Source organism: Ramularia collo-cygni, assembly GCF_900074925.1.
Source record: "Ramularia collo-cygni strain URUG2 genome assembly, contig: RCC_scaffold06, whole genome shotgun sequence".
In the NCBI taxonomy this organism is placed as follows: domain Eukaryota; kingdom Fungi; phylum Ascomycota; class Dothideomycetes; order Mycosphaerellales; family Mycosphaerellaceae; genus Ramularia; species Ramularia collo-cygni.
This window is the reverse complement of record NW_019716260.1, coordinates 1,312,748-1,330,687: the sequence shown is the minus strand read 5'-3', so window position 1 is coordinate 1,330,687 and position 17,940 is coordinate 1,312,748. Positions and strand designations below refer to the sequence as shown.

General features: G+C 52.5%; 3 protein-coding genes; 2 read left to right on the top strand and 1 right to left on the bottom strand.

Annotated features, from left to right (window-relative positions):
* Nucleotides 1-74: 74 nt before the first annotated feature.
* Nucleotides 75-1,753, bottom strand: RCC_04870 (related to benzoate 4-monooxygenase cytochrome P450; the record flags this gene model as incomplete). XM_023770147.1 has 4 exons in its annotated part: nucleotides 75-411; nucleotides 476-1,071; nucleotides 1,121-1,633; nucleotides 1,691-1,753. The coding sequence occupies 4 exons, from the start codon at nucleotides 1,751-1,753 to the stop codon at nucleotides 75-77; spliced, it is 1,509 nt and encodes a 502-aa protein (XP_023625915.1).
* A 1,226-nt stretch (nucleotides 1,754-2,979) lies between these two features.
* Nucleotides 2,980-4,175, top strand: RCC_04869 (related to C.carbonum toxD protein; the record flags this gene model as incomplete). XM_023770146.1 has 3 exons in its annotated part: nucleotides 2,980-3,140; nucleotides 3,199-3,597; nucleotides 3,650-4,175. 3 exons carry the CDS (start codon nucleotides 2,980-2,982, stop codon nucleotides 4,173-4,175), a joined length of 1,086 nt encoding a protein of 361 aa, XP_023625914.1.
* Nucleotides 4,176-5,503: 1,328 nt separating this feature from the next.
* On the top strand, nucleotides 5,504-17,834 carry RCC_04868 (related to polyketide synthase; the record flags this gene model as incomplete). XM_023770145.1 has 3 exons in its annotated part: nucleotides 5,504-12,943; nucleotides 13,061-13,446; nucleotides 13,538-17,834. The coding sequence occupies 3 exons, from the start codon at nucleotides 5,504-5,506 to the stop codon at nucleotides 17,832-17,834; spliced, it is 12,123 nt and encodes a 4,040-aa protein (XP_023625913.1).
* Between the last annotated feature and the right edge of the window lie 106 nt (nucleotides 17,835-17,940).

The window sequence follows — 17,940 nt, the reverse complement described above, 5'->3', positions numbered from 1 at the left end:
ACTCCGCCATTTATTCCAACGTTGTCGTCATCTCTCTTTTATCATGAATCCTGTCTCCTCATGCGGCCGCCAAGTCACTCCTTCGAATCGGCAAGCGTGATCAAGCATCGGCGTCCCTTCGGAGAGCTCACAAAAAAGTGATCCGGGGTCATATCATCCAACGACATGCTATTCGACAGTTTCGCTCCCCTGCATTCCCTAAAGAAAATAGCAAGACCGAGACGTAGTTCCAGATATGCCAGGTTGATTCCAAGACACATGCGGGTCCCACCGCCGAAAGGAACATAGACTTTCTTCTGTGTGGATGTCAAATTGCCTTCGACCATGGAAGGTAGCTTGACGTCCAGAAAGCGTGTTGGGTCGAATTTCATTGGATCTGGCCAGATTRCTGAATCGTAGCGAGTGGTGTACCTGGTGATATCCGTGAGTAAGTGCGAGCAGTGAGTTTTACAAGCGAGGCGTATGTTAGACTTACATCTGAGGCCATACCACCGTACCAGGGCCGAGTTCAAAGCCCGCTATGCGAGCACCACTCGGTGGGACCACACGCTGCAGACCAACAGACACGGGCCCATGTAAGCGCAAGGTCTCATGAATGACTGCATTGAGGTAACGGGCCTGCTCAAGCTCTTTGGGAGTCAAGTCGTCGGATAGAGCTGAGACCTCACGCTCTAGCTCGTCACGTATCTCAGGATGACACAGCACAGCCCATGTGCAATATGTAAGTGTTGAGGACGTACTATCAGTACCGCCAAGCATCAAGGTGAGAGCTTCGTCATGGACATCTTCATCCGTGATAGCCCGAAGACMTTCTTCATCCTGATCATCAGCCTGGGCTACGATTTGTGTGAAGATGTTGCGACTAATATCATTGCCATCTCGTTGCATGCCATTGGCACGAAAGTTCTGCACAGCCTTGGCGGTGTATTTCTCAACCTTTGGTCTCGCAGTGAGTAACTCCTGTAACCGAGGAATAGGCAGATGCTTGAGAAGCGGCATGATTCTGGGGAAGTTTCTGTAGAGAGAAGAGCATCTCAATGTTTTCTTCACAGCTTCGATGTACGGCAAATGCTGAGTACTGGTTAGTAGGGGACATGATGCATTCGCGGATCTGACTTACTTCGTCGGACTCCAAGAGATTGAGCGATTCGCCGAAAGATGCGGTTGTAATCACATCATTGGCCATGATGTTCCACCATTTGTAGGCGTCGCCTTCGCCTTTGGTCTTTGCATCGCTTTTGATCCTTTGTACTGCTCGCGTCGCACGTTGACGGACATCTTCCGACCAAAACTTCAGAATCGATGAGTTGGCCAGTGGCCGAGCAAAGAGTCGGCGGCGTTGACCATGTAGAGCAGGATCTCTAGTGGCGAAGAAACTCCTCAGAAGAGAGTCATATAATGGCCCCTTCAGGTACCCTCTGCTAGATCGAAAGATGTCCGCCACTCCGTCAGGATCTGACACGGCGACCATATTGGGTGCCAAACGCACAACTGGTCCATATGAGCGATGCAGATTGTCAACATAGACATGTGCTCGCGGGACCAAAGCATTGAAAACAAAGACCAAGGAAGTGTATCGGGAGTACCAAGGCCCAGGAATGTGAGAAAGGGGGTCACGAGACCTTTGTGAGATCTATACGTGTGAAATTGTCAACGACTAAAGAAATGTGTGTTCATCTTGATGTCTTACCTGGAAGAGCGCGAACAATATCAAAGCTCCTCCAGCAATCGTTCCCAGCATGAACAACTCCATCTGTGGCGTTGATGGCGGATGGCAAGACCTGGGAGCAGTTCTATCCGATTCGACTCAGCAGGTAAATACGCAAAAGATGTGCTGGTACTAATATCGCACTCATGGAATGTGCTGTACAGTAGAAACCTTTGCTGCCGATGACTGAGAGGGCTTCTCATTCATGCTGGTCTCAGAATCCAAACATCCGGTAGACACACACCGCCGCACACATAATGAAGGACCGAGGACCGCCGCGATAGTGTTCTCATCAACTCTCGTTTGGTACTTCATCGGTACAGCATCTTCGTGCATCGGAGTGGTAGAGCGCTAGAAGACGGCAGCTAATGAACCCGGTTTACACTGCCTCCGAGGATTGCTATCGGCGACACACCCTGTTCGAGGCTGCTAGGATTATAGCCGTTTACTACCCCGATAGCCAAGGTCCTGTACAAGCTATTATCGTTGAATATCCTGTAGTGGTTGGGCGCCAGATGCGGAGTGAACAACCACCCTATGGCAACCACCTTGCCGGGTACGAAGCTGTCCGAGGCTGACGGACCTGCCCGACAATTAGCTCGTCAGCGACATCAAATACACGCGAAGAGCCTCTATGTAGCTTGAGAACGTCCTTGCGAGCATGCTAACCATCCTGAGCGTGGGTAGTTGCCAGTAGATTATCCCTTCTTGGACGAGTAAGCTATGACTGGAGCTATGAGCCCCAACGCAAGCYATGACCGATAGCCTAGACGCAGACCAGGGTCCCCTCCCCTGCTCGGCTCTGATAGACAAGCATCTGCCACATGCGAATGTAAGCATTTAGTCATGGCGGCCAGAGACAATCGAGGTCCCCAAGCTCGAATCTTGGCATTGCTTTGAAACTCAACCGCGAAGCAAGGCCTCTGTAAGCACTGCCTCTAAAGTGCGTCGGAATTTCGTCGTATTGGTCAATAAGCAATCCCAGACAGCGAACTGCTATCTCGCAACGCAATTCGGACCTGCAAAGCGGGTRCGATTTGGTACGAGTCGTTCTGCGCCGGGGTCTTTGCTACGCGGAGTGTTTTGTGCGATCGGCCCTTCGCCGCTTAAAGAGCGGTTGTAAATGAGTAGTCAACTATGCCATCATGAGCGAGAGCGCAATCGCCTTCTCTAGATATGCGGCCGGATTGAACTGTCGGTGAAGCACTTACAGTCCAGTCAGTGTGAATCACGACCAGTGAGCCAAGTCCAGCACCGTCTCTGCAAACAAAATGGGTGTTGATCAAATCGCTGTTCTTCCCGACCGACAACGAGCGATAAAGGTCGTTGGGGCAGGGACACTTCGTTTGGAGGAAAACGCAGCTCTTCCACAGGTCGAAGATGAGGACATTCTTGTAAGAGTGCACTGCGTGGCGCTGAACCCGTTTGACTGGTAACATGGATATGACTCTGCAAATTCGTTGGTGGGAGAACGCTGACACTTGTACCAGGAAGTCATTAGATCTATCTCCAGCTGCAGGATCGACCTTTGGATGTGACGTCGCCGGCGAGGTTGTAGCGATTGGTAACAAGTGCAGCCAGAACGTTGACGTCGGCGATCGAGTTTTTGGCCCAGTCAAAGGCAATGCCTCCGATGCGCCCGAGAATGGTGGCTTTGCAGAGTATGCTGCCATAAGAGATGTGGTTGTGTGGAAAGTGCCAGAGGGTATGAGTTTTGAGCAAGCGGCGACGTTGGGAATGTCGCTGATGACCGTTGGGCTTGCGCTTCACTACACGTTGAAGGTGCCATTGCCACCGGCGCCATCAGAAAGAGATGTTTCGGAGAGATACCTTTTGGTTTATGGTGCAGGGACTGCGACGGGGACAATAGCTGTACAGTGTGCTGCACTGTGAGTCATATGATCGAGATGATCCCACCACGTTTGCTGACGTTTGCCTCAGATCAGGGATGTTGCCCATCGTAGCATGCTCTCCACGACATTTCGAACGCATGAAGGCGCTCGGGGCAGTTGCGTGCTACGACTACCATAATGCAACGGTCGCAGAAGATGTCAGGAACTACACCAAGCAGGGACTTGCGTCAGCGCTTGACTGCATAACCGACAGTGCGAGCATGAATGTCTGTTACAATGCGTTGGGTGCAAAAGGAGGGAGGTATGTGGGACTGGACCAATTCCCAATACGCAATCATTCCAGGCGGGATGTACGTCCGGAGTGGATAGTGGCGTGGACGGTCAGCGGCGAAGCGATACGATGGCAAAGGCCATACAGAAGAGCTCCACGGCCGAAGCATAAGATGTTTGGGCTCCGGTGGAATCCGGTGGCTCAGCAGCTCGTGAACGCTGGTTTGATCCAAATACATCCTATGGATGTACGGAGTGGAGGTCTGGCGGCTATCCCGGAGGGCGTAGATGCCCTGCGTAAAGGGTTGACTGACGGCAAGAAGCTGGTGTACTCCATCTTGTAGGAGATTTGCCAGCCAAGTAAGCATATGCAGATGCGACCAGTGTTTCTCCCGTGAACAGCACGACCCCCACCAGTCGATATACCTTGGCAGTTCGTACAGTAGTGTGTGTGTGTTGCGTTGCGAGGGAGAGGACGTGAGGTCGGCCCCGGAATGCCGATCTCGCTTGTTTCGGGCCCGATCTCGCTAATATGGATGTGGTCAATGCGCACCGCTATTTCCTCGCCGCCTTGCCGCCTTGTTCTAGAGGCAAGCATTGGCGGCGCCGACGGTCTCTCCTCCCCATAACGACAGCGGATTGGGCAAGCCGGCACCCATTATCGCGACGGCAGCACTGTCTGCCCGTGGGGAACACTACTGTACTGCCGCCCGGCACTTTTCCATGCGAGCTCTGACTACTCAGCCATACACGCGACGCCGCCTCTAAGCATGGGCTTACTGCACCGTCGTGTGCTTTGTTCTGGATGATGCTCGTCAAAACAACTTTATATCACTAACAGCAAGCTCCCTAGCCACTTTGGCCTGTCAGAAATGCTCGTATATCTGGCGAAGACAGCCCGGATAGAGTCATTCCCACCCTGCACTTAGTTGCCTCCGTTTCTCGCACTGCCTCTAGCTAATGATGGATAGTCGAATAATGATGAGGTCTGTTTCCATCGACAAGGATATCAGCCAGAGACACCGAGACACCGCCTCGGACTACGAATGCGTCATTTACATGCCCTGGGCAGTTGCAGGCTCGCGTGCTGCATTGCCAGACCGAGCTAGCCTATGTGCTGGTAGTTTGTTGAATCAGGGCTCAAGTCGGCAAGCGGATGAGTGTCGTCTGATAAAATACCAGATTTCTTTGCCAGCAGCTGAAAAACAACACATCCCCTTGTGGCAGCCTTGTTCGGTATCCAGGATTGATGCGGCACAGATGCAGCGAGAGTAGACGCTCGAAGTGCCAGCCATTATGACATTTTTCCAACGAACCAAGGGGCGAAGGATATGAATCGCATTGCGAAACCCTAGAAATTTCTAGGGCCGTCTTGAGGCGACGCTTGCAGGAGCTCCACTCTGTTGACCGAGTGTTTGACATGGAGATGAACCATGGCGTTGTAGACTGTAGTCGTCGACGCCGTGTGATTAGTCCCGACTCGTCATGTCGATCAATCGCTCGCCGTGAAGCCCTAGTCGGCATTCAAACGGTATGTCCGGTATATCTTCGTTGATGCAGAGGGCTAGACTGGAGAAGCGAGCGAATGACAGACAATATCTTGCTGATTTATACCATATACCATCATCATTGAAGTTCCAATAACAGGACTTCGAGAGTGAAGCACAGGAAGATGGCCGAACCCATCGCTATCGTTGGCAGTTCGTGCAGATTCCCTGGATCGGCTTCGTCTCCCTCAAAGCTGTGGGATCTATTGAAAAGCCCAAAGGACGTCCTTATCGACATTCCCAAAGATCGTCTTGGTCTTGGATCTTTCTATCACGAGAATGGCGAACATCATGGCTCTACCAATGTCGTCGCCAAGGGCTATTTGCTCGAAGAGGACCCTCGACTGTTCGATGGCCCATTCTTCAATATCAATCCTCGAGAGGCCGATGCAATGGATCCACAACAACGTTTGCTGCTTGAAAGCGTATACGAATGCATTGAGAGTGCTGGATACCCTCTGGACAAGTTGCAGGGAACCGCCACGTCGGTATATGTAGGCTGTATGACCAACGACTACCACGACATTCAGGGACGGGATATAGAAGTGGTCGATCGATATCACGGCACAGGTGCAACTCGAAGCATTCTTTCGAACCGCATCAGCTACTTCTTCGACTTTCKTGGCCCTTCCGTCTCTATGGACACCGCATGCTCATCATCCCTGGCTGCTCTACATTTTGCCGTGCAGTCGTTGCGCACCGGCGAATCAAGCAACTCGATCGTAGGGGGCGTCAAYCTAGTGTTTGACAGTGTACCCTACGTGAGCGAAGCAAAATTGCACATGCTCTCGCCAACCTCGCGATCCTCTATGTGGGATGCGTCTGCTGACGGATACGCTCGCGGCGAAGGAGTCTCTGCATTAATGTTAAAAACGCTCTCGCAAGCGATCGCAGACGGCGATCATATAGAGGCAGTCATTCGTGAGACAGGGATGAACCAAGATGGAAGAACAACTGGCTTGACAATGCCAAGTGGCGAAGCGCAAGCCGATCTTATCAGGTCGACTTATGCTCGTGCGGGCCTCGATCTTCGCAAAAAGAATGACCGACCGCAGTACTTTGAAGCACATGGCACAGGGACGTTGGCTGGAGATCCTCAAGAAGCAAAGGGCATCTACAGCGCATTCTTCGGTCATGTGAAGAGCGACGGCGAAGATGAGACTGATATTGGCGACGAAAAGCTGTTTTGCGGCTCCATCAAGACAATAATTGGTCATCTAGAGGGATGCGCTGGTCTGGCAGGACTTCTCAAGGCATCACTCGCGGTGCAGCATGGGATAATTCCTCCGAATTTGCTATTCAAGAGCTTAAACCCGGAGATCGAGCCTTATTACCACCGACTCCAGGTGCCCACGAAAGCGATCCCATGGCCTGCTGTGCAAACTGTACGTCGTGCCAGTGTCAATAGCTTTGGTTTCGGCGGCACGAACTGCCACGCTATCATCGAGCAATATGTAGAGCAACATCCGTCGTCTTCCCTGCCTCAAACCAAGATCGAGCAGACCACAGCTGCAGAGGACTGCTTCGCCGGGCCGTTACTCCTGTCAGCGGCAACGGGAACTTCCCTAGCAGCTAGTATTTGCCGTCTGGCCGATATGCTAGAGGAAGAAGACAGTGTGGTTCGCGTCGAGGATCTGGCATGGTTCACACAAACGCGCCGGACCAAGTTTCAACAACGAATCTCTTTTCCAGGTGGGACAAGAAGTGGCTTGATCGAAGCTTTACGAGCGACGACTAAGTCAACTGCGGCATCTGAGATCGGAGTWCGTGCTCCCGCCAAGCTGAAGTGGCACACGCCTGGCATCCTTGGTATCTTCACTGGACAAGGTGCACAATGGGCGACGATGGGCCGGGATATGATCAAACAATGTCATACGTTCCGTGAAAGTGTCCAGGCTTGCGAAGCGACCTTGAAATCACTCCCTGATCCACCAACATGGTCACTAACTCACGAACTGCTTCAGGAGCAGTCCAAATCTCGCCTTGACGAAGCAGCCTTGTCCCAGCCACTTTGCACGGCCATTCAGATCGCTTTAGTCGACACCTTGGTTGCTGCTGGCATCACCTTCCGTGGTGTCGTAGGACACTCGTCGGGTGAGATTGCTGCAACTTATGCGGCTGGACTGCTCTCGGCCGAAGATGCTATGCGAGTAGCATATTACCGAGGTGTACACGCACATCTGGCCAATGGAACACAAGGTCAGCAAGGAGCCATGTTAGCGGTTGGCTTGGGTATCGACGATGCGGAAGACTTCTGCGACAGTAAGCCCTTCATCGGTCGCCTGAGCGTGGCGGCTAGCAACTCTCCTACTTCAACCACGCTTTCTGGCGACAAGGACGCCATTATCTTGGCCAAAGAAATGCTTGAGAAGGAGGGCACCTTTGCAAGATTGCTCAAGGTTGATACCGCCTATCATTCATCTCACATGCTTCCTTGCGCCAAACCTTACCTCGACTCGTTGAAGGCATGCAACATTCAAGTGAAGCCTCAAAATGACCAATGTGTCTGGATTTCCTCAGTGCACGGTCACGCCGAGCTTCTCGACGACCCAGAAGATCTCGGCGTGCTTGCGGGAGAATACTGGGTGGAGAACATGTGCCAGCCGGTGTTGTTTTCCGAAGCCGTTGAATGCTCCCTGTGGCGTGCAGGACCATTCGATGTAGCTATTGAGGTCGGCGCCCATCCTGCTTTGAAGGGTCCAGCGACACAAACAATCACCGCTGTTCTGGGAGCCAACGCGAATCTTCCGTACATTGCGACTCTGCAGCGAGGTCATAACGATGTCACCGCATTCTCTGCCGCGATCGGGTCACTGTGGCTGACCCTCGGGRCTTGGATAGACTTCAATGGTTGGAGGAAGGCCTATCTTGGCCCGGACTGTCCGCCGCACGCGGTCGTGCTCAAGAATATGGCAAGCTATAGCTGGTCACATGATGTGGCATATTGGAAAGAAAGCCGCCTATCCAGCCGACACCGCTTGGCAGAACGACCACCGCATGAGTTACTCGGTAGACGTGCAGCTGATGATTCAGACAATGAAATGCGCTGGCGTAACATCATGAAGGTAAACGAACTACCTTGGATCCAAGGTCACGTTTTCCAGAGGGCCATCCTTTTCCCTACGATCGGATATGTCGCTCTGGCAATCGAAGCGGCTGCGGAGATAGCTGGCATTGATAAGATCAAGCTGATCGAGATCCGCGACTTGGTGATCCCCCGCGCATTAGTACTTGAAGACAACCACGATGGCGTCGAGACGGTTTTCTCTGTCCGTCGTCAGAAGAGCACCAACACTACCATCGAAGCAGACTTTGCATGCCACTCTAGCGTGAGCGGTGGCACCCTGGAGAAGAACTGTGGCGGACGCGTCATCATCGAGCTGTTCTCTCCAAACGATGACAGTGATGGATCAGGTGCGTCTCTGCTACCATCCCGATGCCCTTCGCGCTCGGGCACGACATCAATGGACGGCGAAGCGTACTATCAAGCGATTCTGAAGACCACGGGATTGGACTATCAAGGCCTATTCCGGGGGATGAAGCATATTCGACGAACGCTTGGCTTTTCGAGTGCCCAGGCATCTTGGCCCGTCGAAGATGTTGGAAAGAAATACATACTCCATCCCGGTCTACTTGATGTGGCACTGCAAGCCATCCTTGCCGCATTCGTGAACCCAACCCGTATTCCAATCCGAGGCTCGTTCTTGCCTGCTGCATTGTCCCGGCTTGTGTTTGATCCTCACGCTCATACTCTGTCCAACGATGGCAAAGAAGTCGTGTTCGAGTCGGATTGTTTCCTGACAWACAACACTGTGCGCTCGTTTGAAGGCGATATCCATGTGTTTGGGCCAACCGGACAGTGCCTGTTGCAAGTTGAAGGCTTCAGAATGGACAATTGGACGGAKCCGAGTGCGTCAGAAGATCGCCCCGTTTTCTCCCGTCTTGATTATCAGCCCGACCTGTTTTATGGAAACGTCAGCAATCTGGTCGAGCTTCATCCTGATGCTGCTGAGCTGCGACTTATCGAAGCTATCAACCGGGCGTCATACTACTATCTCCGCACTTACTTTTCCACTGTACCTGAGTCCCAGATTGCTGACTGGACTTGGGACCGTCAGGCGTTCTACAAAGCTGTCCAAAAGGTCTTGCAGAAAACGCTTGATGGGAGCCATCCGGTAACGCAGAAATCATGGGCCAATGATACTGCTGAGCTCATGGAGAAGTACAAAAACACATCAGAATTTAAGGAACAAGCCGACATGAGGGCGCTTCATGTTGCGGGCGAGCATCTCGCCAAAGTCATGGCGGGAGAGGAGCGCCCTCTGGAGGTGTACCTCCGCGRGAATGTCTGGGCGCCGTTGTACTCGCACGGCCGCTATCAGGTTCGCCTCAACCGTACCATTGCCAATCTTGTACAGTCGCTTTCCCACCGCTATCCGCGTGCCAATATTCTCGAGGTCGGCGCTGGAAGTGGTGGTACCACCTTGGGTGTGCTGGAGCAGATTGGAGACGCGGTCGGCCAATACACGTTTACCGATGTTTCTGCAGGGTTCTTCGAGAAAGCACGAGAGAAGCTTGCAAGGACGAATGCAGCAGCAGCTGATAGAGTGGCGTACAAAGTTCTGGACCTCGAGCGTGACCCTCTGGAGCAAGGATTCGAAGCAGAATCTCAAGACGTGATCATTGCAGCTAATGTGCTGCACGCTACTGCAGACTTGAAGAAGTCGGTGCAAAGCGTACGTCGTCTGCTGAAGCCTGGTGGTTATCTGTTCATGCTTGAAGTCACTGGTGAATACCTCGAGGGCTTGCTCCTGATGGGCCCCCTGGAGGGCTGGTGGCTTGGTAACAGGGAAGGCAAGGCCAGTCAGCCAGGTTTGACACTCCAAGGGTGGGATGATCTGTTCAGAGAAACTGGCTTTACCGGTGTCGACAGGCATCAAGGTGATGTTCCGAGTCCTACAACGCAAGCTGTATCGGTTGTTGTCACGCAAGCCACAGATACGCGGATTGACATGCTTCGCGAGCCACTTGAACATTTGGATGACTTGCCAGTGAGCGACCAAGTCTTGATCATCGGTGGGGAGTCATTGGCTATGTCCCGGACGGTACGAACGATCTCCCAGCATGTGGCTCGTTTCGCTGGCCGTGTTCAGGTGGTCCAAAGCATTGACAAGATTGATCCTGCTATTCATACCTCATCGCCCACCGCAGTGATCGCTTTGTGTGATCTGGAGCGACCATTCTTTGCCGATCCAATCACCGATAGCCGCCTGCAGAAGCTCCAGTCCCTCTTCGCAAATTCTACAGACGTCCTTTGGGTCACGACCGGGCATCTTGACGACAAGGATCCATCCTCGGCCATGATGATTGGTCTTTGCCGGACTGTGGTGATCGAGCTGGAGCACATGAATCTTCAATTCCTGAATACCGCCAGCAAAGGCTCGCGACCACCCGACGCCCGCTTGATTGTTGAAGCCTTCGCGCGTTTAAGGCTGGGTTCTTCTAACACTTTCACGGCCGAGCCGATCTTATGGTCAGCAGAGCCTGAGCTGACGCTCGCTGATGACGAAGTCTTGATCCCCCGTTTGAAGCCAGATCTAGAGCGCAACAAACGCCTCAACTCCGCTATCCGTCACATCACCAAATCTGTCAATTCTGCCGATATGAATGGCCGGAAGTACACTGCAACCTCGCGTGACGGACGTGTCCACCTGGAAGAGGACTCGCCGTGGATGCTTGATGCTAATCGCCACGATGTGAACGTTGAAGACACTACAACGCTTCGTACATCACTCTCGGTCACCATGCCGCATGCTTCGTCAGTCACGCTCGTGGCTGGGTTTGATTCCCGAAACGAACCCGTTCTCAGCCTTGCTGGCGCGCACTCGTCTACAGTATCTGTGCCTCAGACCTCCTCTTTGCACGTGAAGACGAAGACACTATGCACCGCACAGCAGCTGAGGGTTTGTGCCAATCTGATCTTGGCGAAACAAGTACTCGCGGCCATGCCACGTCCGTCTTCTTTGAAAGAGCCTCATGTTATCATCCATGGTGCTTCGAAGGCTCTGATGAAGGCCATAACACAGCTGGCTGGTTCAGCTTCGCGCCTTGTATTCACTCAGTCATCACCCAGTGCCAAAACCACGGCCGGCGACATCGTGTCTTTACATCCACAGTCATCGGCTTACATTCTACGGAGAGCTCTCCCCTCCAAGATTGGGTTTGTGGTCGCTCTTGGAAGTGATGATTCCGTCGCTAGTAGGCTGTTGTCTATCTTCCCGGGCACCACGTTGGACGTGGACGCGCTACTCCTGCAGGGTAGATTTCTGCCCCTTACAGAGCTCGACAGTGTCATTATGCGAGCTTTGGCAGGCGACGTCGATAACCCAGAGGAAGAATCACCCGAAAGCTCATCAGTCATTCCTGCCCACCGTCTGCCCAATTTGCCGGCCACATCGCTGGAGTTTCCCGCTGTGGTTGACTGGTCTGTTGATKATGAGCACCCGCTGCTCATCTCTGTCAACCCGATTCATGGCCGTGGTATGTTCTCGCCTGACAAATCATACCTCATGGTCAGCTTGGTATCCACTCTGGGTCGTTCGATTTGCAGATGGATGGTTGAAAACGGAGCACGCCATATTGCGTTGGCAAGTCGTAGCGCAAAAGTGGATCCCGCATGGCTAGAAGAGATGGCACATCTTGGAGCCAACATCCGTGTGTACTCAATGGATGTGTCTGACAGGCAATCTGTGCAGAGCACAGTCGCTACCATGCGTACTGAAATGCCGCCTATCGCGGGTGTGGCTAATGCCGCTCTCGTGCTACGGGACGGCTTGTTTCTCGAMATGAATGCCTCAGACATGACAGAAGTGCTCGCGCCAAAGGTACAAGGATCCTTGAACTTGCACGAGGAGTTCCAAGACTCGGACCTAGACTTCTTCATCCTCTTCTCTACTTTGTCATGTGTCATCGGCAACGCGGGCCAGTCCAACTACGATGCAGCTTCGCTGTACCAAGTCATGCTTGCGAAGCATCGTCGACAGCAAGGACTTGCTGCATCCGTCATGGAAGTTGGGTGTGTGGCAGACGTGGGATATGTCGCTGAGCGCGGCCAATCTCTGTTCGATAAGCTGGCGCGCACGATGAAGCTGCCACTATCCGAATCTGACGTCCACCAACTTTTTGCCGAAGCCGTGGCAGCAAGTCCGATTCGTGAAGGCGAAGTGGTCGACTCTACCACCGCTGAGATAGTATCTGGAATGGGCCACTATGGCTACAACACTAATACTCCGAGTGAAGCGCATCCGCCCTGGTTCAACAATCTTCTTGCATCTTACTATGTTAGAGAGGAACGTGGATCTGGGCCAGTGGCTGGAAGAGTCGATGCGGACCATCAGTCACTCGCCACCCGACTAGACGCTGCCACGACCGAGGAAGCGGCAGCAGCTATCCTCACAAAAGCGCTAGCCGAACGCGTTGAGAACATGCTCCAAATGCAGGCCAACAACTTCAAAGCCGACGCATCTTTGCTTGATGTGGGCATAGATTCTCTCCTCGCAGTTGAGGTAAGTACAATGTAGGGAGATAGGCATGCTGGGTAGTTCGAAGATCTCTCTCGAGCTACCCAGACTATGGGCTACACCGGAATTATCCAAACCATTGCTAACTCTTCTACCCACTAGCTCCGTACCTGGTTCTTGAAGGAGGTCCACGTGGACGTTCCGGTGCTCAAAATATTGAGTGGAGAGAGCGGAGAGGTCATTGCGCAATTTGCTGCCGGTCAATATCTTGCAGAAAGGAGCAAGAACGTCGCTGAGATTTCCACCGACTCATCGAATGCAATTTCTCCTGCGCCGGAGAACGAGTCGGATAAAGAGGGAGCAGCTAGTGTCTCATCGTCAGACGGCAAGCGCTCGACATCTCCCGGCTCGAGCAATACAGGGGATTCAGATCCGGCGGCCAGTGTGAGCACTGTTGAAGTCGAAACCAAGGAGAGGATAGATGAGGATGAAGTGGAAGACGTTGCAAGGGTTCGAAGCATCACATCCATGACGCACGCTCAGGCAAGGTGAGTCCTGCCCTGTCGTCGCCGTTCATAGTTAATCTGAGATACTCTCAATCAAATTGCTTTTGCTGACGACTGGACGTTCCTGTTGTAGAATGTGGGTCGCCGACCATATGTCTTCAAATCGGAGTCAGAACAACAATCTGCTGACCTATGACCTGCATGGTTTCATCAACGTCACACGGCTCCGTCGTGCTGTTTCTACTGTCTTTACGCACCACGCTGGGTTACAGACATGTTTCTTCCAAGATGCCACAGAGACGCCACGTCAAGGTCTGCTTGAAAAAGCTGAAGATCGTTTCAAGCACATTACGGTCCCTCCAAAGACCGACAATACCCATGACATAGTCCAGAGTGCGCAAGATGAGCTAAGGACGCGAAAGTGGCGACTGCATCGAGGCGAAGCCCTTGAGGTTGTCTTGATCACTCACACTAGCAATGAGCACACATTGCTTATTGGATATCACCACATCGCCATGGATGGATCAGCCTGGCGGACGTTCTTCCGAGACCTTCATCTAGCCTATCAGGGCGAACCTTTGCCAGCTCCTGGCAAGTCGCTCATCGAAGTTGCCACAGAGGAGGCCACACATGTTGCAGATGACTCGAACATATTCTGGCAACGTCAACTTTCACCAGCCCCAGAGACATTCCCACTTCTGCCCTTTGCATCTGCCAAGACACGTCCACCACTTGACGTGTTTTCCAATCGTATGAGCCTCGCAGAACTCGACGGGTCTGTCGCAAATCGAGTCAACGCCATCAGTCGCTCACTCAGCGTCACGTCGGTGAATGTATACCTGGCTGCGGTGAATCTTCTTCTATCCCGTTTGGCTGATATCGAGGGCGACATCTGCATTGGCGTCACAGATTCGGGGCGTGATGCCGATACTGCAGAGAGCATTGGGTTCTTCCTGAACTTGCTCCCACTACGAATCCAAACAAACAAGGCTACATCATTCCGGAAACTGGTTCAGCAAGTCAACACGACTTATCGAGAAGCACGGGCACAYTCCAGTGTGCCATTCAACACGATGCTGGACGCTATTGGCACCCACCGAGATCCAACGTGTACACCAATCTTCCAGGTCGGCTTTGATGTTAGGCATGGGCAGTCTGGCGATTTCCCTCTCGGCAACTGTCACATGAAGATTCAACAATCCGATGACTCGGCACTGCCATATGATATCTCGTTTTGCGTCATTCCAATGCCTGGATCTGGTCCGTCTTACGTGCAAGTCCTGACTCGAGCGGATCTGTATTCGCAAGAGGCCACCGAGCTACTCAGCCAGATGTACATTACTCTTCTGGAGAGTGTGGTGCAGCCTTCTGCTACAGAGTCACCTTTGGAGCATCTGTTGATGTATCCCAGCAGTCAGATCCAAAAGTCTCTTGACTTTGGAGGCCGTAAAGTTAACGAATACGCTGACTGGCCGTCAACCATAACCGAACGAATCGAGACGGTGACTCGAGATCACAAGGCCGACATAGCCATCAAGGATGTTTCCGGACCTATGACTTACATGGAATTGTCCGAGGCGACCGTGTCTCTGGCTCTGCGTCTTCTTCCTTATCGAGGCCTTCGAATTGCCGTGATTTGCGAGCCACAGCGAGAGTGGATCATTGGAATGCTTGCAACTTTGAGGGTAGGAGCGGCGTTCGTCTCCCTTGATGCAACATTACCCGCTTCAAGACTCAGCATCATGATTCGGGCCTCTGAGCCTAGCGTGATACTCTGCCATGCAGCAACCTTCGCCATCGTCTCCGAAGTTGTTCAGTTGTCGGAATCAGCTGCTCGCCTGCTATCATTCGAGGAAACACCAGTCAATACTTCGGAGACAGTGCGGAACTTCGAAGATCCAAGCAAAGCATCCCTGATTATCTGCACGAGTGGTACGACTGGAGTTCCCAAAGCCATTCTGCTCTCGACTCGTGGCTTCCGCAATTACCTTGCCAACCAAGCTGAACTGCATGGTGTGAAGAAGGGCGAAACTATACTCCAACAAACCAATTTGGGCTTCGATATGGCTATTGCCGAGGCTCTACTTTCGTTGGCCCATGGAGGCACTCTAGTCATCGCTCCTCAAGCAATCCGCGGAGATCCTGTTGCCGTGAGTGACTTGATGGTGCAGGAGGATGTAAGCTTTACGTTTGCAACCCCAACCGAGTATCTCATGTGGCTACGATACAGCAAAGAATCCATCTCGCAGCTGAAGAGATGGCGTTTGGCACAGTGCGGCGGAGACAAAGTTCCAGACGCGCTCTACCGAGAGATACAAAATGCAGGCTGCAGTCCAGTACCTGTACTTTCCGATGCTTATGGTCCAGCCGAAGTTTCCATCTGTGCGACAATCCAACACGACGAACCACACTTATGCAACGATCCTCTCACGAAGGGTGCTTCGTCTGTCGGCAGGACCCTTGCAAATGTTGGAATTTTCCTGCTCGATTCTCGCGGTCATCTCTGCCCACCAGGTATTCCTGGTGAGATATGTATAACCGGAGTGGGGCTTGCTCTGGGATATGTCGACGCGAATGCCACCGCAAACTCATTCGTTGAGAGCTTCGAATTGGACTGTGGCAATGGTATCAAACTTTCCGAAGGAAGAATGTACAAGACGGGAGATCGAGGTGTCTGGCGATCAGACGGTACGCTGGGGTTTCTCGGACGGATGAACGATTCTACCGTTGTCAAGATTAGAGGGATCAGAGTGGACCTCAGCGATGTCGAGAGTGCGATCCTTTCGCAAGGGTCACACCTTATCTCCGATGCTGTGGTGACGCTGCAGCAGCTGGAGGATGATACCTACCTCGTCGCTCATGTGGTTCCTACTAGTCACAAGAACGCCCTGTCGGAAGGGAACGATGTCGCGAATCTTGAAGCGCCTCTGGAAGAATTCATGCAGCAGCTGGACCTACCTCGACATATGCATCCAAGCCGCGTCGTCGTACTCGCTAGATTACCCCTGAGCGCCAATGGCAAGGTGGATCGTCGAGCGTTGAGTCAAGCCTTGCCATCCCCTCGGACGGGCGGTGTGCAGATTGGAAGCGGCACGGCCAGTCTTACCACATTGAAGCAAGTGGAGCTACATCTGCTATGGAAGCGCGTGCTCGATCGTGCCGACATCCCAAGACGCCACGATATCGACTTTTGGGCAATGGGAGGTTCGTCGCTCCATCTGGTCAAGTTACAAGCAGCCATCCGCAAAGACATGCTTGTAAAGGTCTCAATCCGAGATATGTTTATGCATAGCACGCTCGGCAGCATGGCAGACTTGATCACAGATCGATCATCGGGACTACCAGCCAGTGAACCCATCGATTGGGAACAGGAAACAAGCCTCACGGATGATTTAAGGATGACTCTTGCAGCACGCCCGCCAGCTGACGTTCAACCATCGGGCGAAATTCTTCTTACCGGCGCAGATGGTTTCCTCGGTGGCCATATTTYGCACGCACTACTTCGAGACCCTTCGATCAAACGTATCCATTGCATTGCAGTTCCATCGCTATCCAAGCTCCCACCTGGAGTCGACCTCACACGCATTGTCATCTACGAAGACAGTAGCGATCATCAGGAGAACTTCGGCTTGTCCGAAGAAGCAATCAAATCTATCACCCAAAGCGTAGATCGCATAATCATAGCGGGAAGCCATGGACATTGTCTCAACAACTACGCATCACTCCGTCAAACGAATGTCCTCAGCACAAAGACCCTCGCATCCTGGGCATCTCAACGCCGAGTTCCGCTACACTTCATTTCTTCCAGTCGAGTCACACTCCTACCCCACGACTCACAAGCCGCACTCCCACCAATCAGTGTCAAGAACCATGCTCCCAAAACAGATGGATCAGAAGGTCTCACGGCATCAAAATGGGCAGGAGAAGTCTTCTTGGAAAAACTAGCTATGGAAGCTACCAAGAACAACGGTTCCGGGTTCCCCATCACCATTCATCGTCCCTGCGCACTCATCGGGGACGAAGCACCTTCCGATGACTCCCTCAACGCTATATTGAAATATTCAACCCTCATGAGCGCCATCCCTCAAATCTCCAGCTCTCCAGTCTCGGGATACTTCGATTTTGCTCCGGTCGAAACGGTCGCTGCAGCTATTGCTGAAAGCGCAATCCAAGCGGATCAGACTACTCCTCCTCATTCTCTACGCTTCCGGCATCATAGTGGAGGCGTCAAAGTCCTGCCGGGGGAATTCAAGGAGTACATGGAAAAAGTTCATGGCAAGGAATTTGTGGAGTTGGAATTGGAGGAGTGGTTGGAGAGGGCTTTGGAACTTGGTATTGAGCCTATGATTGCTGTTTACTTACGCGCTGTTGTGCAGAGTGGAGAGAAATTGGTGTTTCCGTACATGGGAACTCTAGGTTCTGATCTTTAGATAAATATGCGCAAAGACGGCGTTCGCAAGTCTTGTCTTTGTAGATGTATTGCAATCTTGCAATTCTTTCTTGAGGTACAGCTCTGCTTTTCGATGATATGTTAGG